Genomic DNA, 27,637 nt, shown 5'->3' on the forward strand with positions numbered 1-27,637 from the left:
CGATTCTAAATTTCAGTTAGACAGAACTACTGACTTTTTACACTTTTACTATGTACTCTAAGTTACAGTACACTAATAGTATAGATTTTACTAAAAAAAACAGCCATCCCATACAGAATTTAGCACAGTTTAACTAAAATATGTAATTTTCTATAATATATTACTGCAGTTCCTCTGTAATAAATATAAACCAAGCTATAGCAACAGTGTAAAGTTCTACATTAGGCAAACAGGATGTAGTATCAAACAATGAACAATAAAGACCAAAATCTCTTTTACAGTGATATACAGGCAATATTAGCTAGCCACATCATAGAAAAAGTCAGAAGTACTATTATAAATAATCTCAGTTCTGTGTATACTCAAAAAAGGATAAACTTAGTTTAGTGAAACATTGTGAATACAATATAAAAAACACATAAAATTAAACATTAAATTAACAGACCATGTTGATTTAATAGACTATTAAATCATATCCCATGTAACTTCCTAACAAAAAATTATCAATACCTGTGGCTATTCATACATGTGAAATGATACCATTTATAATGTCATATAATAGAGGATGAAAAGTGGCAAAACATGGTTGAGAGAGAGAGAAGGAGGGAGAAATTATGTAAAAAAAATTCAGGCAAAATATCTTCTTTCTCTGTATTTAAAGAAATTGTTCGACATATAACTCTCACTTTTAATTATCATGGATAACATCACATGTAATCCAATGAAAATTATATAATACAAAACTTCATCCGAAAGGTTTTATAAGTTGGTTTGATTGTTTTTGCACGATCTATAAATGCAAGTAAAGTAATGAGTGAATGCGCTTCATTTGTGCATATAACACATGTTACCGTGACTAGAGTAATCTGAATAATATACTTACTTCATTGTCATCCAAACTTTGACAGTCCTTATTTTCTTATTTCTGTGCTGTGTATGTCATAAGGAGGCAAGACTTCCCACGAGCACGGAACTGAAACAACAGTACAGCTGTTTTTTACACTGCAGTCTAACGTGTGACGAGACATGAATTCATCATTATGAACGGGAATCAAGAAGACAGCATAAAGTAAAAGCGTAAGAATTCACGGGGCAAAAATTTCCGAAACCGAACATCGGAAGAAGAAATCATGATGACAATCTTTTGGTATGCAAACACCTCGTTTTTTGTCGATCATCTAAAAAAAATCAACGAATAATAACTACCGCATACTTCTGTGACGTGCTTATTATTAATAAAGTTAAGCCAACAGAGTTGAAAAAACGCCCTGGATCTCAGCGCAAAGGCCATAATTCTACTTCAATATTAACTCAAGATTATTAGCAGACACTATCTCCCAAAGCGGATTAATGCCTTATCAGTTTTACACTATTAATTCAAATAAATATATCCGATAACAATTTCAGCAAAAGTATATGACAGTATGAATATTTAAAATTATAAACTTCTAGAAAGAAATATATGTTAAAAAATTTAATATATTGAATTATGTACAGTTTTTAAAAAATTGAGTAAATAATATGAATTATATAAATGCTAGAAAACATTGTCAGAAATTTGTTGATCGTTGTACAGAGGAAGTAGAATAGATCGACTAAATACAATAGCATATTCTTTTATGACGACAGTAAGCAGCTAATTACATCGTTTACTCGGGAAGGTGTATTGATGTAAAACAATTACATTCTCAATACAAATTGGAATAAGCAAAACAAATAATTAATACATTTTTCAACGTAAACCTTTACTTTTTGAGATATCAGGAAATTTAATCGAAAAAGTAGCAGAAGAAAATAAACGTTAGAGAAATTAAAAAGACAGGAATGTACAGATATTCACGAAAAATATAACAAACTTTCAGGACTTGTTCTAACACTGTAGGCACAAAACAACTCGGCTTACCGGTCTCAAATTAAGAAAAATACACTTCCAGAATATTGTATTTAAAGGAAAACATTCAACGTGGTTCTAGCATTCCACATATCGGTTATCTGTTTAATACAGAGTGATTCACCAAGTATATAACAAATATTTAGGACGTGAAATACCGGTGAAAATAAAATTTATACTAATATATGTTCGGAAACGCTTCGTTAACGAATGTCGGTTGGCGAAAGATTTCGCCCTGCTTTCTGTGCCTTCCATAAAATTAAGCTAGACTGTAATACTGGGATCCAAATTAAGGGAGAAGTTGTAGTTTTATATGAAATCTGACCTGAAAAATTCAAAAACGTAGGTCTTAGAATTGTATTTTTTGAGAAACTGTGTTTTTGAGAAATTTGGTGTAAAAAAACAAAAGATTGTAGTTGAAAAAAAAAACACTATTTTACGTTTGGTTTAAAATAACATTGTTAAACGGGGATAAACACATTAAGGTTTTAAACAAAATCTGTAGAGAATTTGATTTCGAGTAAAACAGTACGAATAAACTGCACAGAAACATAACGCAAACAAAAGAATTTGGAAGTTTATTAAAAAAAATATTTGAAAATGCGATAGATTTTAATCAGTATTAAACGAAACAATATGTTCAAAATTACAAAACAAAAGAATTAAATATTTTAGAAAAATAAACGAAATAGAAAAAAAATCAATAAAGCAATAAATTAGTTATTTTTAAAGCTAATTAATAATTAATTTTATTTAAATTTATTTAGATTCCAACGATTAAGGTTTGCATTTGAATAGCAGTAAATATTTATTGCTGTTAACATTTTGTTTCGTTTAAATGCGTAGTTAAAATCTGCCACATTTTGAAATATTTTGGTTTAAATAAACTTCAAAATTCTTACATTTATAAAAAAATAAAAAATAACTATTAATTTGTACACATACAACTTTACGTGAGACTACATCATCGTCGCTTCTCCTTTAAAACCATATATATATATATATATATATATATATATATATATATATATATATATATACTCACGAAATTCCCTCTCTTTTCTATTTCACCTCTCCCCCGCCATTCCAATTCCATTTCGGTTGTTAATAATACGCTAGTCAATTCAACAAACTGAATATAACTGTCTTTGATTTAGCTTATCCCTTTTATAAAACTTACTAGTAAAACCACTGTCACACGTCGTATTTATTTATAAATAAAAATTCTTGTTCACAAAAGAAGTTTTTTTGAATAAAATAGAGTTTTATCTCATCATTGTATTGATATATATATATACATATATATATATGTATATACATATATTCATTTATTGACTGGATATTTAAATCCATATAAATTATGCGAAAAGTAATATTTTATAGTAACAGAGTTGATTTATTTATTTTTAATCAATTTAAAAACCTGATGCACTTTTATACGTTTTTAATTCCTAATGACTTGATATCTGACTTGGCTTGTAACATTAGTTGACGGAAAATATTTATGTTATATTTTATACATAAAAACGCAGCTGATAATACATAATATATATATATATATATATATATATATTATCAGCTGTGTTTAGTGTACGACAGTTATTTTTGTTTTAGCTACAGAAAATATTCACCGGAATTAATGAATTAATTATTAAAAGATTTGAACGCTATTTGGGTATGTGGCAGGAAATAATTGACAGTGCTAATAAAAATAGTTAAATTAAGCAGAATAATAATTAAATGGAAAAAATAAAATATGTTTACGATTATGTTGTATAAGATGCGCTCACTTATAATATGGTATATATATATATATATATATATATAAAATACTTTTTCTATCGCCTTGTGTATATCATACATATGTATTACAGAAACGGCTTCATATTCAAAACTAAGGGTTACTGTGACGTAGAAGCAAGTGCGGATCTTCATAGATACAAAGTTACTCCTTCATGGTGTTAGAAATATTTTCCGCTTCGATCCACCAGACCAGCCTTCGTGGCGTGGCTGAGTGAAAGAATCTCGACATTTTATCCGGAAGTCACACGCTGGAATCCCGGTCAGGCATGGCGCGTTTTTCATTCGCTACACGATTCCATTTTCATATGCCACAGAAAAGCTTATGCGACGATAATATTTTTTGATTTTATTTTCAGAACCACCCTCCTCTGTGCACCTGTTGATGCTTCAATATCGTCTAATGCTCGCTTACGCCCACTTAAAAATTTATCCGTGATTCTGTATAAATTTACCGCCGTGAATATTTAATATCGTTAATCGCAATTAATTCGCAAATTACAACATGTGATAACGTATTCACGATAGATTCGAATAGCGATATAAGGATCGACTCGACCGAGACCGGCTGGAATCGAACGAGGTTCAGCATTTATACACGTTTGCGCAGACGTTCCAGAATTTTCGAGACGAATCGGAACTTATCGCGAAGTCGCGAAAATATCCAATATGGCGGACGTATGACTGAGAGCAATAGAGAGGCATCGATTCTGGTTTTGTCAATGCAGCGGGCGGATCGGAGTCGGCAAATATCAGTAAACTTACTTATTCTTGGCAATTTGTAAGGTTTGTAATTAAGGTCGTGTGTAGCTTTCATGTCAAAATACTCAAAATACATATTTATTGTATGAGAGGGGTGATGAAAATTATGATTGAAATTTGGGTCGCAAATACTGAAAGGTTGAGAAACGCTGTTTAAAGTAGTAAACCAATAACACAAAGAAAATAAATATTTCTTACATCAGTAACCATTTTAGAGCCGTAACAAAATAATAAATACAGTATTGCGAATCACGTACAAACTACTGACGCATCGTTATTTGTAATGTACGAAATTATTTGTGATTACGCTTGACATGCCGACACCATCAAACAAGTAACGTAATAACACGTATCAAATTATTTTTAATTTATTTTTTGTTATCAAGATTCATTATAAATTATAAAATATTTAATAAAGATTACGAAATTCAAATAATGTGCAAACTACTTTAACATCATAAAAATGATTTACTATAATACTTTTGAAAATAATAACTATTAAAAATAAAATAATAATAATGTGTGTGTGTGTGTTATACTGTAAAAATGATTACTATTTTTTCACTGAAATTTCGATTTTCTTTTATCTTCACTCTCGTGAAGAAATTATATATATATATATATATATATATATATATATATATATATATAAAACCGGAAAGTTTTTGTTGAAATTAAATTAAAAAAATATTCAAAATTGACATCAAAGAATAATAGCTGCATATAATTTTGTATTACGTTTATCAAGTTACTAGGCGATAAACATACCTCGCTAAAATTTTTATAATTTAACTAGTAATGCTTTCTACTATGTATTTCAATTTACTCAATGTATTTCCAAAAAAATATTCGCATCCTGCGAATGTAAACAACGTCGAGGAATACATAAACCGGTAAGTAGAAAATTTAATTTTTTATAAATAATTATGTTTACTGCTAGAACAATTTAGATTCGGAGTATCAGTACAAGGTGAAAAGATAAAGATGCTACGATTTGCTGATGATATAGTAATTCTAGCTGAGAGTAAAAAGGATTTAGAAGAAACAATATACGGCAAAGATGAAGTCCTACGCAAGAACTATCGCATGAAAATAAACAAGAACAAAACAAAAGTAATGAAATGTAGTAGAAATAACAAAGTGGACCGCTGAATGTGAAAATAGGAGGAGAAAAGATTATGGAGGTAGAAGAATTTTGTTATTTGGGAAGTAGAATTACTAAAGATGGACGAAGCAGGAGCGATATAAAATGCCGAATAGCACAAGCGAAACGAGCCTTCAGTAAGAAATATAATTTGTTTACATCAAAAATTAATTTAAATGTCAGGAAAAAATTTTTGAAAGTATACATATGGAGTGTCGCTTTATATGGAAGTGAAGCTTGGACGATCGGAGTATCTGAGAAGAAAAAATTAGAAGCTTTTGAAATGCGGTGCTATAGGAGAATGATAAAAGTCAATCGGGCGGATAAAATGACAAATGAAGAGGTATTGCGGCAAATAGATGAAGAAAGAAGCGTTTGGAAAAATATAGTTAAAAGAAGAGACAGACTTATAGGCCACATACTAAGGCATCCTGGAATAGTCGCTTTGATATTGGAAGGACAGGAAAACATTGTGTAGGCAGGCCACGTTTGGAATATGTAAAACAAATTGTTAGGGATGTAGGATGTAGAGGGTATACTGAAATGAAACGACTGGCACTAGATAGGGAATCTTGGAGAGCTGCATCAAACCAGTCAAATGACTGAAGACAAAAAAAAACTGCTAGGATGTAATTTATTAAAAATATTTCACTCACACCCACTGACAGACAGAAACAGGGAGAGATTGAAAGGTTGCTTGGGACTTACGTACTACTAATAACGCAAAACATAATTTGCACTTTGGCGCAAGGTCAAAGTAGTAGTAAACAACACGTTCACCGCATGAACTGGAATACGAGTGAAAAATATGTTTAAATTATTTTTATTATACTACTAAAATCTTCCTAGAAGCTATATATTTAACGATGAAGATTAAATATATGATATAATTATCATTTATCATTAAGATAAAATGATAAATGAAAAAATGTCAGAACTTGCCGGGAATCGGACAATTATCGAGTAACTATGCTCGTTAAAATGATGGAACTATCTTAATTTTTATTTCCGAAATATGTCAGACAAAATTAGATCGTTCTTTGTGTCCTTCATTTATACAGTTGATACAGTCTTCTTTAATCGTAGTCGAAAAGAATCGATTAGCCACCGATGATAATTTTAATTTAATTTTATTTAATTTGAAAAAAAGCCTACACAATTTGTGAGAAATATCAGTGTTTTGTAATTTCTTCCCAGCAACAGTTTGGTCAGCACAGGACCCGAAACTTTAAGCGAGCTGAAGAATGCGGGTTTCAAAAGAGTCGGCACCCTCTTAAGCATATTAGTTTATAAAAGGTTTCTATAAATTATAATTTCCGCTTAACAACAATTATTAGTCGAGATTATATTCTAGCACTTTCGGTAAATATTGTTTCCATCTTCAGGAACATATGTTAATTAAATATATATTTAACAATCATTTGTTAATTAGATGAACAAGAGATTGTTATCTGCTATGAATAGCGGTGTAATGAATGAAAATACAAAACATAATAACAATATAATTCGTAATAATGCAATTAATTGGGAACATAAGTTTTGAGCGGACTTACTCAACACTGCTAATATTGAATTTAATGATAAAGAAAGTAACATTATTAAACACCCGTACAAATTAATCTATCAATTTCAATAATCAATCTTTATAAAACAAATATTTTAGAAAAAATTTCGTATATATTGTAAGCCGTTGCACCCCTTAAAAAACCCCGAAACTGTTTTTTCGATATATATCTGAAAGAGTATTTTGTAAGCCCCAATCTAGCGAATACGTATCTCGTTTAATATAGTCGGAAAGGGGGAAAATTTGCAAGGATTGCTCAAATATGCTTTTTTTACTTTTCTTATTACTTTTACGGCTGATTTTCAAAAAATGAAGAAACTTGTTTTTAAATATTTAAATGAGAATTACATACGTCAAAGACCAAGTTGATATCTTCATTTGTTACTAAAAATAAAAAAAAAAATTAAAAAAAAATACTAGGTTTCATTGTTACTCCGTTTTAACTCTATATACTGGGAATTTCAAGAAATTCATTTTACTGAAATGGAACACCGTAAGAAGAACAAAAAGAAGAAAAGTAAAATTAAACGGAAATTCAGAATAATTAAATAAAATTAAACAGAAATTAAAATAGAAAATCCAAAAATAATACGATTCTAAATTATAATTTTCAATTAGTATTAAGAAATCAGATGTTTCACCAAATCTGTTACATATACGCATATGTAATGGTGCCTATTAAATTACACATACACATTTTTAAAAGTACTTAAAATTTTATTTCAGTAATAACTTCTGATTTTTTTTTATTATTGAATAATTATTTATTGTAATTTTTTTTTACAATCACGGGTTAATAATTATTAAAAAATAATTAAAAAACAAAAGGAGATGAAGTCTTATTCAAACCGATGGCCTTCCTTTATAAGCTCCAAATATTTCATTAATTAAAATTTTATTTGGCTATAACTATGGAACCACTGAAAATAAGTACTCCTTATGATTATTACAGTTGAAAATCTCTTACGATATATCGTTGAGGGCTTATTACTGCAGTTATGAAAAAGTTCAAAATCAAAATGTTTTTGGATTTTGGGCTTTGTTGAACACTTTTGGTTCAGTCGATTGCAGTCAAAAAGGAAGGTGCACAACTAGATTTTACAACAGTCCTATATCAACATGCTACGTTTTGAGTCGTACATAATCGTTTTCGAGTCGTAATACGTAGGTACGTATTTGTACAGACGTCACGCCGAAACTATCAAAATGGATTCAGGGATGTTCAAAATGGATATTTCCGTTGAAATCTGAAAACCGAAATTTTTTGCGATCTCAATACTTTACTTCGTGCAAGGAAGTAAAAGGGATTATAAAAACACGCACGTGAATGTGTTTTTATGTAACGTCACGATAACATGTGCTGTTGAAATTATATATATAAACTGAATATTAGATAAAATTAAATAACTGAAAGCCTTACCATTACCCGTTCATGTACCGTTGGCGATGTTCTTTAGCTAATACAAACAGGTTAATTTTAAAAGTCGCTTTCATTTATTATATTGTACAATCGTAAGTTATCTCGATTAATAAAAAGAGATCACAATAAAAATATCGGCTAAACTTTTGTCGAATAAAAAAATTAATAATAAATCTGACCATCTAAAATAAAATCCGACCGTTTTGATCTGCAGAATACATTAATATAAGTTAAAAAAGTGCCAACAATTTGTAAACTATTTCGTACTGAACAATACAGACAATTTACCTTTCTAAAATAGATACCTAATTTATTAATCACGAAATGCAGACAGGCAAAAGATTTCGTTATTAACAGAAACGTAACTTTAAAAAAAGTTAGATTAGAACTTCAATAAATATTGATACACGAATTTACTAATAAGCAGCAATTATTAGAGCACATATAAATAGAAATAAAAAGTTTAGTTTACCAAAGAATCCGCAACCGTCTTCTAGTTATCGGTACTTTTTTGAAAGCAAATTGTTTTTATAAAATTATCTATAATAAATTTTATTTAATTTAAATTAAAATAACAGGAATAAAAATATGTTTGGCTAAGTTAAAAAAAATTATTTTTTAAAGCCTTACAAATTGTGCAAATGATAAAAACGTTTAGTTCATTAAACTACCATAATTCCTGCTAATACTTGTAATTAATCGCAATATTTAATAGCGTAATATTTTTCTTAATACAAAATACTGTTATTCAAAGAACTTACCTAGTTACATGTAGAATTCGTCGTTTAGATTCTCATAACATTTGATAGTAAACAAAATTTGATACGGTTTTAAACACGGTACTACATATCGTAAAGAAATACATATTATTACTGTATTTGACAACGTTAATCGTAAATAACACTTACATTAGATTAATAAGTTATCAGAAAGAAAATATCACATAATATCCTATATAAGTTTTGTTTATTTTCACTATATCGCCGTATATAATGAAAGGAGCTAATAATATTATAATCAAATATAATTTTTTATCAACGTAGCACCTAGTTTGACACACCAGTTGTTTTGACGAACCAGGTCGAAGGAGGAGAGCGTCGAATGCACTCATAGCAACTAACGCTATCTTGTGCCATTTCTATGTACACTCCCTCCACAATCAAAATTATGAGCAAAGTTATCAGTTAGTAATTTTTTTTTCACTCTATCTTTGTTAAGAAGCCATCTTTTTATTTAAATTGTTAGGCTTTTTTACTTCCATGTACGAAATAAAGAAAGTATTGTGATCACGAAAAATTCCTGTTTTCAAATTTCAACAGAAATATCCATTTTGACTAGTTCGGCGTGACGTCTGTACATACGTATGTATGTATCTCGCATAAATCAAATACGATTAGCCATAGGATGTTGAAATTGTGGATTTAGGACTGTTGTAACATCTAGTTGTGCACCTCTCCTTTTGATTGCAATCGACTGAACCAATAAAGTCCAAAAAATTTGAATTTTAAACTTTTTCTTAACTGCAGTAATAAGCCCTCAATGAGAGATTTTTAACGATATGTCATAAGTGATATTTATTTTCATCGGTTCCAGAATTATAGCCAAAAGAAATGTTAATTAATAAAATATTTGGATCTTACAAGGGGAAGGCACATCGGTTCGAATTCGACTTTATTGAATTTTTTTAACTTTTTTTATTTTCATTTACACGGTCTTAATGTGATGAATAAAACTGATACCCGGATAAGCATATTACGCTACAAGCTGAGAAATACTTTTCGCCAAGCTGAGAAGATTAGATTTTCAGCCTAAGGGTAACGTTTTTTTTAATTGATAATACCCAGAAAAACATTAAACATGTCAGCAATCGTTCAAGCCAAGAATCGGACCCAAAACCCTCAGTATATCATTCGGTTTTTCTGTTACGGAGATGACAAAATAGATTAAAAAAATCCAACAAAATCCGAAATCCGACTAAATTTAATTCCATATTATTTAATGAACTTTCAGTTTATTTTTTTGATTATTTCATTCATCGAGAGCCATGTATTATTTAAGAACGACGAAATATATTTAAAAAAATTTAAATAAAATTAAATTAGGATTTACACGTGTAATAAAGTGTATTAATAAATAGATCTGTGGGTGTACAATATCCATTTGATTTTGATATTGCAGACGGGCTTAACAGTAAAGTACCGAAATCGGCTAGATATGATAACTTAGAAATTCTGATTTAATACTAATCTTTGTTCTTTACGTACCATTTGTAGTTTTTATAATCTGTCATAACAGATGTGGCTTTGTTATTTTTCTTTTTGAGCTGATAACTATTAAAGTAATTGGAGAATGCGCTATTATAAATTTTCCAGATCCTAACCGAGTAACGAATCCGGAACATTTAGTCTAGCAGGTAAGCAACTACCTCTCTAATATTGTAGAGGTCACGTTACATCTAAATTAAAAATAATACTATTTTTTTTTTAATCCCTGATTTCATATTTAGACAAACACAGTAATAGTTAATAATAAAAAATGTACGCGTGGGTGAGGGTCCGTTATAAACTGATTTACTTATATAAACTGATTATTAGGTGTAATTAAATAATAAGTGAAAATCTCGATATAACCCCTTTGTGTCTGGTTGGCTATTAGAGTAATACGTACATTTATAGTGTAAGTGAAAATTTATTCTCATTAATATAAGTTCCGCAAGATTGATAATAAATTTTAAAAATAACAACAGTAATTTAGTATTAGACAACGCATAATGGATGGCCTAATTTTAAAAAAAAACTTGATGGTGAAAGAAGCAGTTAGCGAACTAAATTTTAGATGGAATAATTTTGTTGTTTAAAAGTGTGGTTGTTGTGTCTTACGGGCGACGGTCGTTAGAGAAGGGGCGGGGGGGGGAAGGAAGACAAACGTCATGATGGTAAACTAAAGAAATACAGGCAGTTGTTTATTGGCGGGAAATTGTCGGACATAATTACTCAATTCACCGTACCTTTAAAGCCTCTAGCGAACAGTGTTGTTTAACCTAGCCTAATCAACGCATCTATTGTACATCTCTATTGGTATATTCCTTATTACTGATTAAGGTAAGTTTTATTTGCTTTTCTAATATTAGAATTTTTTAAACAATTATTTGCAGTTATTTTATTCTTTGTTTATATTATTCAAATAAAATACGAGTAAATTAAGCAATATTTTTAACAAAAATTCTTTCGTATAAAGATTAGAATTACTGAACAAGAAAGCACTTCAGTATAATGTAAATACACCTTAAATAAAATTTCACATAAACACATACACAAAATATTTTATTAAACCTCCCCTTTGAGATTATTGAGTGCGATGTAACACCCGATAAACCGTCTTTATTCTGTTCGTTATTTACACACAACTACTGTCATTGTATTTACTAAATTAGTATCTACTCAATATTCCATTTTAAAAATATTTATTAATTAAAAATGTTAGAATCCAGTTTACACTTGTTTATTTTTACGAAATAAATTAATAATTATTTATCTTAATAATGTATCTAAATAGCAGTGAAACTGTGTCGAAAAAATAAATAAAACGAATCACGTTATATATTTGTTATATATATTAGGTTATTCGACCATTAATTAAGAAGGAAAGTAAAATATATTGTGTATCAAATTAACTGTCTCATATAAGCAAAATGTATTTCACGAGGAAAAAAGAGAGTTTTTAAGTATCGAATTTAATATTTCATTTTAGATATATTAACAAGTTTTAAGTCGGGTAACGAGAATGAAACGTGCTACGCAAGAAAAAATTTGCATCGGTATCGTTATCAAAAATATACTCTGATTTACTGGAGCTACTGAGTTCGATTCCCAAGTAGCTTACCGTTTGTTCACCGATCTCATTCGTGTCGTTAAATATTCATAAATGAATAGATTTAAGAGGATAGGTAGTTTGACGAACTTATCATTGTTCTGTCACTCAAGAAAATATTTTTAAATAGCGAAGGAAATAGTGAATATTTGTAAATAGTGATATTTTTTGAATAGTGTATTTTTTAAATAGTGCTCTCTCTCTCAAAAATTTAAAAATTTTATCTGATTTAATTTTTGTAATTACAAAGGTTTTGCTATAACAAATTTTGAGTGAGAAAAAAAATTATATTTATATAGAACAGTATATTTCAGTATTTATATATAATTAAAATTGTGCGCGCGCGCTTCGGTTACTATACAGAGAATACTATTCTTAATAGGGAGGGAGCTTGTATATGAAACAATTCTAACATTTTGTGATTGACAAATGCTATGTTGCCATTTATACTGATTTTTTTCCTCCCCGTTGACTCTTTACCTGCCAAAATCGGCATCTCTTATTTTACTCCGTTGCGTTTGACTTATTCAATATACTTTTACATAATAAATCTTCCAACCAGTAAGGAAGACAAAAAAAAAAAAAAAAAAAGTCAGTCTTAAATTCTCATTCAACAATATGGTTGTACTAATGATTTAGTCGTTTATGTAGTAGTGTTAAAAAGTTTAAAAAATCATACTTAATAACTTTTTTGTTTATGTTAATTTTTTAATTTGTATAATACAGTTAGTAAAATGATCACTGATCTTATACATCCGATCTCCTGATTAACCGGACCTACATATTTTATTTATCCGTAAAATTTACATAAATCATTGCTTGATTTAAGTACTCGAATTATCAGAGAGATTTTCTTGTAACAAAATTCAGAAATAATTTGTGATTCAAATTAAATATAATCTGAGATTAATGTTTATTAAAACGTTGATTATTCGGACCTCCATATCTCAAACATTTTGCGACTTAAAAGCGATGACAAATCTAAGAGAACTTTGACAAATCTTAAATAACCTTTTTGTTTATGGTAATTTTTTAATTTCTATAATACAGTTAGTAAAATGATCACTGATCTTATACATCCGATCTCCTGATTAACCGGACCTACATATTTTATTTATCCGTAAAATTTACATAAATCATTGCTTGATTTAAGTACTGGAATTATCAGAGAGATTTTCTTGTAACAAAATTCAGAAATAATTTGTGATTCAAATTAAATATAATCTGAGATTAATGTTTATTAAAAGGTTGATTATTCGGACCTCCATATCTCAAACATTTTGCTATGAGACGTCCAAGCTGTTATAGGTTAAACTATAACTGCCAACCCGTACACGTATTGCGTAAAGCACATTTAACTGTAATATTTATTTACGAGTTACAATACACTGAATAAAATAAATCGTTCTGTTCATTTGTTTCTCACGCCCTCAGGTTTTTTGATTTTACTTCTTTATAATTTTTATTCATTTATTTTATATTTTAAATACACGTATAAGCAACATAGATGTAAGCTGGTGTCGAAGCCCATAATATCGAACCTTAGTTATTCAATATATAAGCGATTTCAATATATAAGTGTTTTTTTTTTTAATTAGGTTTAAATAAATTTTAACCTAATTAGTTGATTAGTTGATATGTGCTGAAATATTAACTACATTAACTTACTGATAAACTTAAAAGAATAGTAATAAAAAGAACATGTGATTTTTAATAACGATCTAACAAAATAATTAAACAGTTTAGAAATATGTAATTTTAGTTTGTTTTCACCGGCTGATTTTATTTGTTTAATTAGTTTTTTGTTGTCTCATAATAATTATACGTAGATGTAATTATTGAGAAAAATACTAATTCTAAACCGAGAAATGAACCTGAGACCTTTAGTTTACTCTTTTTTTTTTAATATGTGAAACCTGGCTAAAAAAAATTGTGATCCGGTGTCCGAATCGAGAATCAAACTCGTGACTTTCAATATATCACTCGGTTTATCTTTTGCGTTACCGAGGTGACAAAATCCGTTACAAAAATTCAATGAGACGCGAAAAATTTTATAAGTTACTTTGTGATCTCTAAGTATAATTTTTGAATTAAATCGGTGCTAAATATGTCTGCGAGTTCGTGTTCGTGCGCGTATTTGTATTATAGACGGGCTGGGATCTACTTTGAAATACGGTAGTCGGCTTCATGTGATAAATTTAGAAATAATCGTTTTATATTTGTATCATAACAAAGAAATAAAAATTACTGCACAACTTAAACGAACTGAACTCGTGGGATAAGTAAAGTACGATTAATGTGTTAAAAACAATTATTTTAGATAATTTAAACTCTTTAATCGCATGTCATCAGTCAGGGGCCGATTCGTTACACACTTCCTGGATCCAAACCGAGAATCGAACTCGAATCTTCGACAAGTACGCCTGTACCATCGATGTGGTGATAAATTAATTTCTAGTTTTACTGATTTCAATCCCGAGCAATATTTACAATTTATAAAATAATATTGCTTTCCTAACCTACAAAATTTTATTCTAAAATCAAGTCAGATTCATGCCACTACAACTTTTTAATTAAACTGTACAATAGTCTAGAGAAATTATTTTTTTTTAGATATTTTTATTTTTTCATTTACAAAGATACTACTAAAAAAAGATCTTAATCAAACCACACTGTTTTCATGTAATCCGACACAACACTTCAAAGTTAGAGAAGCAGCGGTTCATTTTTCTTACTGTATTACTAATACAGCAATATAAACCTCTTTTTTCCTTGATTTTTTTTTTCTTTCGTTCATTAAAACTAATTTTGTAATTCACAAACAATTTTAAATAAAAAAATCATTATCAAACTGTAAAGAAAAGTTTTTGCTGGAATTACTCGTACGCATTTTACAAGTAATTCACCGTAATTTTACTACTTTAAATGTATAATCTTTATTTTTTAACTCGCTAGTTCGATTTTTTCTACAAAACTGTTGTTCGTTTTATGAAAAAAAGATTACGATAACATTTGTTATTAATTTTGTAAAAGTGCTTTTTAAAAAATAAATAATTATTTTGATATAGGCTTAATTACTGTACATTCCACATAGACTGGAGACTGTGTGTAATACATCGTTTCCTGAAGAAAGAGCCCATTAATTTGTCGCATTCTTTCTTATTTATGGTTGTGGTAAATGTAAACCGTCTGCAGTATAGGTATCACTAATAAGAATTACTTTCTTTGATAGTAATGATGCTCGGTATATACAGCCTTCCTTGCGGTGAAAAAAGTGAAGGTGTTATTTGTACGACCTCATATCATTTTCGTTTTCAAAAGGTTAGTACATCAGCTACATAAAGAATCTAACGGGAAACGGCTCCCTCCTAATTCTACTTAGCGAATTCGCTAGCCGTAACTCTATAACAAACTGCTTTCGGACTTATGTTTTTAGAACTTCTCTTCTTAATTTCAAGCTCTAGAATCGGTTCCCAAATTATTTATTTTTCTTTCTGTATCATTTTGTGTAGGTATATGTATATATAATTACATAAATTAAAATATAAAATCTATAGTTTACATTTTTTATTGTTGTTTTTAAAAACATCATTTACGGGAAGATATTTTCTTAAATAAAAGTTTATAAATTCAATGCGTCGATGAACTTGAACGTTTAGAAATATCTAGATGGGATTGCTCTCCTGTCGCAGTGAGAAATATAATTTTTTTTATTTTATGAAATAATTTAATCGGTACACGGTTCATAAAAAATATGTCAGATTAAAATTAAGTTTGATTTGGCTATATTTATTCCTTATAATATTTAACAGAACTACGATCGGTATAAATATGCTGAAGGTCCGATAACGAAATTATTGCTGCAGTGCATGTTTAGTAAGGAATTAAATGATCTTTCGACCCCTCATAATTTGCGGGCACCCACACGCACCAAAGAGAGAGTGAGAGCATGAGCGAGAGAATTCTAGCGCTGTCTGAGGTAGACTACTGTTTAAGACAAGGGGTGATGATACTAACTGTGATTTTACTGTTACTTTCCAAGAGCGACTCTTACTTTTATAATTGTGTTCTCTAAATAAGTATACGTTTTCATACTAAATTTTTACAGTATTTTGTATTTCATTTTATTCGCTAGTGAAATATTAAATCTCACATTTTAAAATATTTAAATGTTAGCAGAATGATAAATTATAATGTTATTACTTGTATTTACGAGCGTAAACAGTAAAAAAAAAAAAATTTTTTTACTGTAGTTAAAATGTAGTACTAAGTACTACCGGGTTCGAATTCCGGTCAGAATTGGCTTTTTTATACGTTTTATTAAAATTAAAAAATAAAAGTAAATGAACTGGATGTCGGTATATTGTCGATTCAAATAAAAAAATAAAAAAAACTTATTAGATATTAATATATATAAGAAGAATTAACAAACATAATATGGACGATTATTAACCGTTGGTAGCCGCTTTATTATGGAGACAACACCGCCCTTCTGTCGCCGGTTTCTCGCCGACAGACTAATCGTAGAGCGTTAGAACAGCCTTCAATAAACACATGCTTTACACGCTACAATATAAACTCATATTTTGATAAATAATTCAACGATTCTATAATATACATTATATTAAATTAAATTAAAAATTCCAACCGCGCCTGAGATTCGAAACCGGGACCTTCCGGACGAAAGATCCCACCTAACGAGGTCAGTCGGCACACTATTTAGTTGTCTCGATGCTTGTTGAAGTATTAAATAACATTATATTTTTTGTACTTATAAACATAAAAGGATTACATAAATGTAGGAATGTAGGTTTTTTTATAGCGTCTAACGCAATGTTGTATTTATCTGGCCGTCTTACTTCTATGTATTAGAACCTTAAATTTAATCGAGTTAATTACAAGTTTTACCGATTACTTTTTTTATCCTTTAATGCTTTATTTCATTTTATAACATTCTATCGTATTAAAAACTGGCCGACCAGTCGATATATTTGTTAGCTTCTAAATATGCTGGTCCCGGGTTTGATTCTCGGCAAGAATTTGGCTTAATTTTTAAATATCTCATTAATTTCATCAACCTCATATTCCTTAAAATATACGTGTAGGATATTACGAGGTCGTATTGTAAATAAAACCGGAAAAATTTATGTTATTATTTAATATTAAAATTTTACTTTACAAAACGGATAAACTATCGTAATATTTTTAATATGTTTATTAAAATTAAAGGAGATTAGTTATAATTTTTATAAAATGTAGTTAGTATAAAATAATAGACTAATCTTAATTTAATTTAATTATACCGGATGTCTACATAAGAAATAGGACTACTAACAATGTTACTCGCATAGCAATATTGACCGTTACACGGTTGTATTTAAATTGTATCGCGTGGTGTAGTACTGGCCTACGGTAGCCAATCAGATCGAAGGAAGCCACCTGCGTTTGTAACCCCTCTCTCACCCTCACAACATCGTCGCATTAGTCACCGACTGACAAATCTCTTATTTGTTGTGTCCAGCTACTAAAAAAAATTAAACGAAAAAATTATTACCTCTAAAATTCCTCTTTACAAAATAGTCCTCTTTCAGCGTATATCGATACATTTTTACTAATTATCATATTTAACATCGGCTATTGAACAACTTTTTTATTTATTAAAACATTTGTTACTATAAAAAAAATATTTTATTAATTTATCATTAACCATATCGTTTTAAACTTAATCTGAATTTTTTTTAAAAATATAGCGTAAATAATATATTTACAATAAATTAAATAAAACTGTACCTTCAAAACTAAAGTGATATACCGATAGCGCACAAAGAGGTGATGAAGCTTTCTATTATTTAATCAAATCTAATTTCCGTCTTGATAGAACTCCGCGTGTACATGTGTTCATCAGTAATCAAAGAATTGAGACGCACGTGCACATGTACACGCGCAAAGGGGGAAATCTGTTACCAGATTTTTGCTTTTAAATTTTAATTAAAATAATAAATAGCGTTTACTTCTTAGCAAATGTTACGCATTTGTAAATCTCAATGCACGGAAACATCAGAATTTTTAATTTACTAAACAATTTACACGAATTACATTTACCGGTACAAAACAAAGTTCTGATAGCCCATTTTAGTATTTTTTTTTTTTACTTTTTCAAATAATCATAAAACATAGTATTATATTTTAGATAGGGTATTCATAAACGTAATAAATGATAACGATGATGCAAGGTTAGCATTTCATTAAAACGCTTGAAAGAAACACAGTGTGATTTGACTCGCTGTAATGAAATCGGTTTAGTCGTCTCATGAAAATTTGCTACTTAATTAGACGGTCCAAACATTTTACATAATGTACTACAGAGATATTACTATTAATGGGAATAATATTTATACAATTAGCAATGTTATTTCTTATTGAGAAGTGGATCGTACAAACTTTTTCATATTTAAAGTTTAAAGTTAGGATTTGCACGGCGGGTCGGTAACTTTATGTAAGAATTCATTTTCCACGTGAATGTTTACAAATGTTTATTCTGTTTTGTGATTTTGTTTGTTGATTTATGCACGTCCAAGTCGGTGATACAGTGAAATGTAGAACAGAGACTACAATTTAATTTATACTCAAATTAGTGACAGCGTATATCTAAGTAGGTTTTCAAACAATGAGTTATTTTCAATTGCAGTATCTGTAATACCACTAAGTTAGAAAACGTATCAAAGTTCTGAAAAAAGTTGTTTTTTTTCTTCGTATATTTATGTAAACTATGTTTGGAAAAATTCTGTTTGTTTTTCGATAAACGGTAAAATTCTTATTTTTTTACGTTAGGCAAGGTAGGCGACTGCCTACGGCGGCAAAATTAATTTTTTAGTAAAAAAATAAACACAACTCACAAAAATATATTTCGATTACTTGAATCTAGAAAATAATATTATTTACTATTTATTAATAGTTTTGTTTAAATTTTTAAAAAGAATATTTAAATTATCTCTGAAAATAGTAGGTACTAGTTTTAGTTGTTAACTCGTTAAAAAAGTAATTTTTTTTCTCGATAAAACAATTTTCCGTAAATCGTATTAGTATTATTGTCTTAATTCAGTTATATGCCATTTTTCTGGCTAACATGGTTTTTTTTATAATTCTGTTTTTTTTTAATTTTTAATTTTTTTTAAGCTTGGGGGGCGGAATTTTTGGGGTTTGCCTACGGCGGCAAAAACGCTAGGGCTGACCCTGCGTGTTTATCTGTTTTAATTTGACGCGTTAACTTTATTCTCATATAAAATGGAAGAGTAATAATTCAAAATTAATCGAGATAAAAGCTAATTAATAAATAACAAAGGAAAATTTATATTTCAAAAAAGTTGATATTTTAACGCGCCAACAGGAAGCGTTTACACCGCTTTTAAGGCCGTTATCACAAGATCTGACTGACAAACACTGTGTTAAAAAACTTAGCACTTAATTAAAACCCGGAACCTGTAGGTGAAAGGCAGAGATGCTACCACACCGTCAGGAATATCTATGATATTGTTTTTTCAAAGAAATCTAACAAATCATATACATCTCCATTTTTACTTTCCCGTTTAGATAGCGCTATAGGTATAGAAGAGAAAGTATTGTAATCGGTCCGATTTGGGAATACGCGGTTTTCACTGGATCTTGACGTTTTGATACCGAATAAACCAAAAAGCTGGATGTAAATTTTTCGGATGTGTTTGGGGTCGGCCCCTAAATTACTTTATATCTCCAAAACTACTGGACCGATTTTGACCAAATTCGGTCAGATTACTTTTATATATGAAGCATTGATTTGACTACTTTAGAGTTATTTTTGTGGGGGTTGTTTTGTAGCAAGTCTATAGCAAAAACCACTAACATTTGATGATTTCAAAGCAAATATTCGTTTTATTATTTATGGAATTCAATCTGATTTAGTGAACGAATTATGCAAAATTTTGATATAGACTTTGGTTATGTCATGCAAAGCCGTGGAGGCCATACGATTGATATTGATTTTTGGACATAATGTAACATTGTAAGCTTCGAAATAGAACACGATTGGTTGATATTAGACGTATTTTTTATTTTATAGAAATTTTACTTTTTGCGTTGAAAATGAAAAAACCCTATATACAGACAGGATATACAAATAATATAAATAAAAGGTTAAACTAAAAATTTTAATTTACTAATTATCGGCTTAAATCAATCACAATTTTTTAATAACAATACATTAGTTTGTCCAGCGACCAAGTGGTGGCCTGTCCCAATCCCCCGTCCACCGTCCGGAGTCTGAAAGTAATGATGTTTATTAATTAAACAAACCATTTGGCGAACGTTATTAATTAAACTCTTTGAATCGGTATATCAATATATAAAACGTGTTTTGTGAATACAGGGAACCGTTTCATTTCTCATTCTATATTCCCTAGAATGCTTGAAAAAAGTTTTTTTTTTATTGAATTTTTTTGTTATATTTGTTCGTACAAAAGTTATGTGTATATATATTAAAGAGAGTTCATGAGCAATTACAAAACTAAGATATATAGTCTAAAATTCATTTTATAATTACACTGCTACTTGTGCTAGAAAAAATATCCGTTTTATTAAAACGGATAATAGTCAAAACAAACGCTATTAAATGTAAAGATTTCAAGAAGTGATAATGTATAGAAAAACTATATAACAAAAAATCTTGTACGTGACCACTTCGTAAACCAGCGTTGGATGCACTAATTTCAAAGCTAAGTAATTGATATGTTATAGAAAATAATTTAAAAAAAGTTAATTAAATTTATTTTAAGTAAAGGTTATATTTAAAAATAAAAATTCTAATTCAAATTAAATTAACTTACATCTTGCATTCCTATTTTAATAAAAGAAAAAATATTTAATTAAAATTAAAATTATTGAGATACTTCTTTCCATGCAGTGTAAACATTTTATTTGCTTTACTATGCGCGCGCGCGCGTGTGTGTGTGTGTGTGTATGTATGTATTCAAACATAATGGACGCACACTTAGATCGCATAGACAAAAAAACAAGAGGAATAAAAGAAGTGAACAGATTTGTTAGTTATTTATAATAAATCGTTAAATCACAGTCTGCTTACACCCTAACATCTGTCTCTCTCTCTCTGCACAAATATATATATATATATATTAAAACGTATGAACACTTGTTACATGAGATACAAAACATCAACCTTGACTTGTTATTAGTAATATACTGGACAGCTGTCGTTATTTTGTCTATATAGATGACACAATGTTAAATGATTTATGTCTTTATTGGTTCTCTTACGGTTTCACTTCTTTTTTTAACGGTATTGTTTGTTAGTTGCTTTATATCTTTCTTTGCTAATGTATTTAAACAGGTCGTATTCTTTCTAATAAATGCGATAACATTTCTTCAAGGCTTCTTTTTCCTTGAAAGACATCTTTACCTCCATTTGAATTATTAAAACAAAAAACAATCATTTCTTTAATCTTTTCTCTGTTTTTTTCTGTAAAATATTTTTTTCAATTTCGGACTAATTTTTCTTAACTAATAACAGGGGATGATTTTTAAAAATAAAATATTGTACGTATTTCCGTTTCTTACCCTGATTAAGAAAAAATATAGTGTTCCTAAAGTCGCTTGACCGAGAATTACAGAATTTTAAAAGCTGAAAACAATACTTGTGCTTTTAAATCGACAATTTTTTACAGATAATAAAATCTTTTATACATTTTTTTAAAAACCATACAAGAATTGCTCAAAATGCGCCCCATGTACTAGTACTTCAACACACTTTTACAGCGTTTTTTTACATTTGTATCAATCTTTTGTACAAATGTTTGTTTCCGTTTAACGCTTCTTCATTTTCTGGATATGGCTGGAGTTTGAGGAAATTTTTCTCCTAATTGCTGAACGACTTCATCGCTATGGTCTTCCACCATTTTAGGAGAAAAACGTAAGTTAGTTTATAGTTCGTGGTTAATTTACAGATCAACACTGGTAAACATGAACAGTGAACTACTTAATCGCATGGGAAAATGAAAACAATATAAGTAGTGTGTCACCAACCTAACAAATATGACATTTTTTAAACGACATTCGTCATATGACAATAAAATATAAATATTTTATTTCACCGTCAAGCGACTTTTGGGACACTATATTAGTAATTAAAATTGATTATTATTATGAAGAAAATGAACTGCTATTTGAAGCTGAAAACATTTAAACATTTGGCTATATATATATATATACAGGTGTATCACGAAGTTCTTCCGTAACTTTCATAACATATTCAAGTCGTGAAAATAATGGATAAAGTTCATACAAACATGACTTAAAATGCTTCGTTTTCGAGTTACGACTAGTAAAAACTTTGCTTGGATTTCAGCTACCCGGTGAAATGAGGTGGTACTGAAATTTTTAGGACGTTAATTAAGGAGTAGAATTACAGATTTGTTATGATTTTTAACCTAAAAAATCGAATAAAATATGTCCTAGAACCGTATTTGCAGTTTTTTTTAGATATCTGTGGTGAAAACAAATAAATTAGGGTAAAAAACCTGTTTTTATGTTTGATGTACAATAACTTTATTAAACGGGTAATAAACCATATGTATGTATGTGTGTGTGTGTGTGCGCGCGCGTGTGTGCAGTTGATCCATTTAACTCGACAACCACTGACGTGATCTGAACAATTCTTTTACCAATATTTTAATTAAACCGAGAGAATGATTTTAATTATAAATTTATCCAGGTATCTCCATTATCGTCGAAGCTTGAACTTTAAACGTAATTGCGGTAGTATTTTATAGCGTCAATGTTTTTACGGTATAGTTTTAGTCGTTGAATAAATAATTTTCTAACGAAAAGCTGCTTTATTTTACATGCTGAAATTTAAAGGTGAAGATTATATTTATTTTAATAGTTTATTTATCAAAGTCGGGTAAATTGTTCTTGTGATGTAAACCATTAAAGAAAAAACCGACGCGGGCACTACATGACTTCCTTGTTCGACTATTAAATTACATATACGCATTTTTAAAAATTGAAAAGTACATAAAATTTTATTTCATTAATAACTTATTGAATTCGAATTTATCGTAAAACACTTTACAATTAAAGATTAATAATTATTAATAAATTAAACGTGAACTTTATTTTTATAATTAACATTATTACAGTCGGTATACTTAAACTGTAAATAATTAACTTTCCACATAATTTTGCGTATATGTTAATGATAAGTTAAACAGACGATGAAGCGCATCGAACGAGTACTGCAACAGAACTTTACTCGATGAGAGTCTATTCAGAACTGAATAATTATTCTATACACTTTGGATGCAGCTGCATCGGTAGATTTCTAAATATTAAGTGATATGAAGCACACGTGGCTTATGGAATGCAGTGCGTCAGGAGTTTACGGTAACATACTCCCCCATCCACAAATAAAACACCGTGGGTTTGATTATCAGGCACAGGTGTTTTTTCCTATAAATATTTCAATATACAATACAATAAGAACAATTACAATTAATATACAGTATAATATTATTACCCAAATCGATATATCAGCTGTGACCGTGTTATTTTTCATATTACTTTTTTTTACAGATATTAAAAGGAATAGTTTAAAGAAAAATAACAGTTTAAGTCTCCAAGATTTAATTCATAATTTTAGTGAAAAAAAATCTTGTCGAAGGTAGATATGCTGAATATGGAAACAGATTTAATACGTAGAATGGAAATTCATTCTTTAGGAAAACTGTTGATCACTCAAACAAAATTATTCGAAAACGACGGAGTATGTTTACGCAAAATAACTGAAACTAAAGGAATAAGATAGCGTCTAATGATGCTTACAAACTATTCGGGGAAAAATATAAAGTTAAGTGCGATATTTCATCACGGGCAGTCAATGAAGAAGGATATTATACTAGCACGATCAAAATTGGATTAAAGCTAACGATTCATTAATAGCAAAAAAAAGTTGGCCACGAAATTCCAAAAACGTTTACGTTTTAGTTTTAGAACAAATTTGCTTTTTTATTAGGTAACTGAATACAATCGACGAAAAGTTATTAGCAAACGCACGACAGATACCAGAATTATTATAAACATAAAAATAAAAACAGTTTCAATTTAACAAATGCACAAAAAACAAAATACAGATGATATCAAAACTCCCAAAACAATAAAATTGTTAAGGTTTCGATGAGAGTTTGCTGTCGACTGAAAACATCGAAAATCCAAATTCAACAATTTATTTAATTATAGCACTTCAAAAAGATATTGTCCTAATTAAAAACGTACAGTTATGTATAAAAGGCGACATAATAATTGTTATGCCGTAAATTGAAAACATTAAAAATCGAAAATGCAAAAACTCTTGCCGGCCCGATTTCGTACTTTTAAGAACGAATTTGAACGAAACTTCAATATTTTACGCTTACCATTATCATTTATTGTTCTACGTAAATGCACTGCGATCTCAACAGTAAGTTCAACTTTGTCCGTTACGGGGAAAAAATTCTATAAAGAACAATAATCAATTTCTGATTTCAATAAAAACATCAATATCAGGGGCAGTACGGGTCGATGTGACAATTTAAAGTGAATGTTACACACCTTATTATGCGAACTAATTATCATTTGTAGGTTTCTATTTATACGTTTATCATATATTCCTAACGGTTAAAATGTCACATAATATTAATCGTATGTATTTTTACCTTTAATAAAACTGTTCCTTGATATTTTGAAAATTCAAAGTGATGAAATCATTTCTAATGTCACCTTCACTCTAAAGTATCATAACTTCCAGTACCGCCTCTAATTGTGTATTAATTAGCTTGGAAAATGTTAACTTACTGAATAAATATTAATTATTAATTATATTTCAATTTTGTGTACGAAATTTACGTTTTGTTTTGCTATTTTCAAATTATACAACATTTTTTTCTGGAATTGAATTAATTTTTGAAACAAAGAAAATTACGAACCGTTAATATTTTTTTTTTAGCCGATTAATTATTTTCAAAGATTGAATCATTTGATACTGTCATGAATTAAGAATAATAATCAAAATTTTTTTCATTAACTTTAAACATCGTTAAAAATTAAGAGATAAAAATGTTAAGTACATTTTCAAGAAAAATTCGAAAAAAATATATAAAATAAGATGCAGATTATTTTGCATGATACTTCCGAATTGCATCAAATTATTTTATACCGTACAACTTCTTATAAATGACTAATTAGGATTAGAACTAGAGAATGATCGCTCGTATGATTTGCATTGTGAATTATCACCTTTGAAAAACAAGTCAGGAAGTAGAACACTCGCTTACGGATCATTAATTATTACGATTTATGAAGTTGTTTAAAGTATGAAATCGGGCCGGCAAAAGTTTTTGCATTTTCGATTTAAGGCGTAAAAATTATTATCTCGTCTTTTATACATATCTGTACTTTTTTAATTAGAACGATATCTTTTTGAAGAACTATAAATAAATAAATTGTTGAATTTTGATTTTCGATTTTTTGATGTTTTCAACCGACGACAAACTCTCGTCGAAACTTTAACAATTTTTTTATTTTGGAAGATTTGATTACACATTCACATATGTAATAATGCCTATTAAATTACACATACGCATTTTTAAAAGTACATAAAATTCTATTTCACTAATAACTTAAGATTTTTTTTATTGTTATTATTGAATAATTTATTTATTGTAATTTTTTTTAATCAGGAGTTAATAAATAAATCAATATATTTAATTTAAAAAAAAGTTAAAAAAAATAAAAGGAGATGAAGTCTGACTCGAACCGATGTGCCTTCCCCTTACAGATCCAAATATTTCTTTAATTAAGATTTCATTTGGCCATAACTCTGAAACCGTTGTAAACAAATACCACTTATGATATATCGTTGAAAAACTCTCGATAAAACCTTATTACTACGGCTAAGAAAAAGTCTAAAATCCAAAATTTCCTTGGATTTTAGGTTTTTTTGGATACTTTTGGTTAAGTCGATTGCAGTGAAAAGGGGAGGTGCACAACTAGATGTTACAACAATCCTACATCCAAAATTTCAACATACTACCGCTAATCGTTTTCGAGTTATGCGATATACGTTTATACATATATACATACGTACGTACGTACAGACGTCACGTCGAAACTAGGCAACCTGGATTTAAGGGTAGTCAAAATGGACATTTCCGTTGAAATCTGCAAACCGAAATTTTTCGCGATCACAATACTTTCTTTAGTTCGTACAAGGAAGTAAAAATAAGAATATACAACGAAACTCTTAATATAATTCGACGCAATATTTCGGCGTACGAGAAAAGGCTTTTATCTATATATATAAAAATGAATGTTTGTCTGTCTGTGTGTTTCTTATGCCTTCCTAAACCGTTCATCCGATAGCGTGAAACTGTGGTTGAGATATTTAGAAAAATTGTATTTTTGGACCGATCTGGCTCATATTCAAAATATACATTAGTTACGTGAAAAGAAAACTTTATTCAAAAACTATACCCGCTAGGTGGCGCCGGTGTCGTGATATTTACGAAACAAATATACAAACAGACTTTCTTTTTCTATATATATATATATATATATATATATATGTAAGGCAATGTTCATATGTCCGCTATAGACTAAAAAACTACTGGACCGATTTACGCGCGGGAAAAAAGGGAAGAAGGGGAAAGGAAAAGGTTAAATTTTGTGAAGTTCCTTAATGTTCATTTTGTTAATGTTTTATCAAACTTTTAATTATGTTCATTTAAGCTATATATATTCTCAAATCTAGCAATAGCGAAGCAGCGTCGTGTCTTCTAGTATTTAATAAATTTACCTTAGGGTTATTACGTATTAATACATTTAAATAATTAATATGAATTTTAAACATATCTGTTTTCATTTTATAATGACGTCACTTATATAACGCATTATTACACCGATAAAAATAAATTTATTTACCGCCTACATCACATTCCACATAAAAAATGATAAAAAATAAACTTATTGAATTTCTACTGTCGGGCAGAATCGGAATGTTTAATTAAATTTATAAATTTTATATAAATTACTCAAAATCTGAAAACCAAAAAAACCGCTCAAAAGAATTTTCGGTACTCTTCCTTTAACCGTCAAGAATAGAGAATA

The 27,637-nt window shown here is 29.0% G+C and overlaps 1 protein-coding gene and 1 long non-coding RNA gene across 3 annotated transcripts in view; one reads left to right on the forward strand and one right to left on the reverse strand.

The window, feature by feature from the left end:
* Positions 1–9,661, reverse strand: part of Adsl (adenylosuccinate lyase) — a 370,898-nt gene extending 361,237 nt beyond the window's left edge. The window contains exons 1-2 of one of the 2 annotated variants that reach the window (XM_075376011.1): positions 9,343–9,661; positions 884–973 (exon numbers count right to left, since the gene is read on the reverse strand). In XM_075376011.1, coding sequence (XP_075232126.1) covers positions 884–894 — 11 coding nt within the window. In that variant the 5' untranslated portion in view covers positions 895–973; positions 9,343–9,661. The remainder of the gene's footprint in view (positions 1–883; positions 974–9,342) is intronic. The other variant, XM_075376013.1, reaches the window with a different exon arrangement.
* A 1,953-nt stretch (positions 9,662–11,614) lies between these two features.
* LOC142330302 (uncharacterized) overlaps positions 11,615–27,637 on the forward strand; it is a 34,807-nt gene continuing 18,784 nt past the window's right edge. Inside the window, exon 1 of the long non-coding RNA XR_012757757.1 lies at positions 11,615–11,682. This is a non-coding gene — a long non-coding RNA (uncharacterized LOC142330302). The remainder of the gene's footprint in view (positions 11,683–27,637) is intronic.

This window comes from Lycorma delicatula, chromosome 9, assembly GCF_047948215.1.
Source record: "Lycorma delicatula isolate Av1 chromosome 9, ASM4794821v1, whole genome shotgun sequence".
NCBI lineage: Eukaryota > Metazoa > Arthropoda > Insecta > Hemiptera > Fulgoridae > Lycorma > Lycorma delicatula.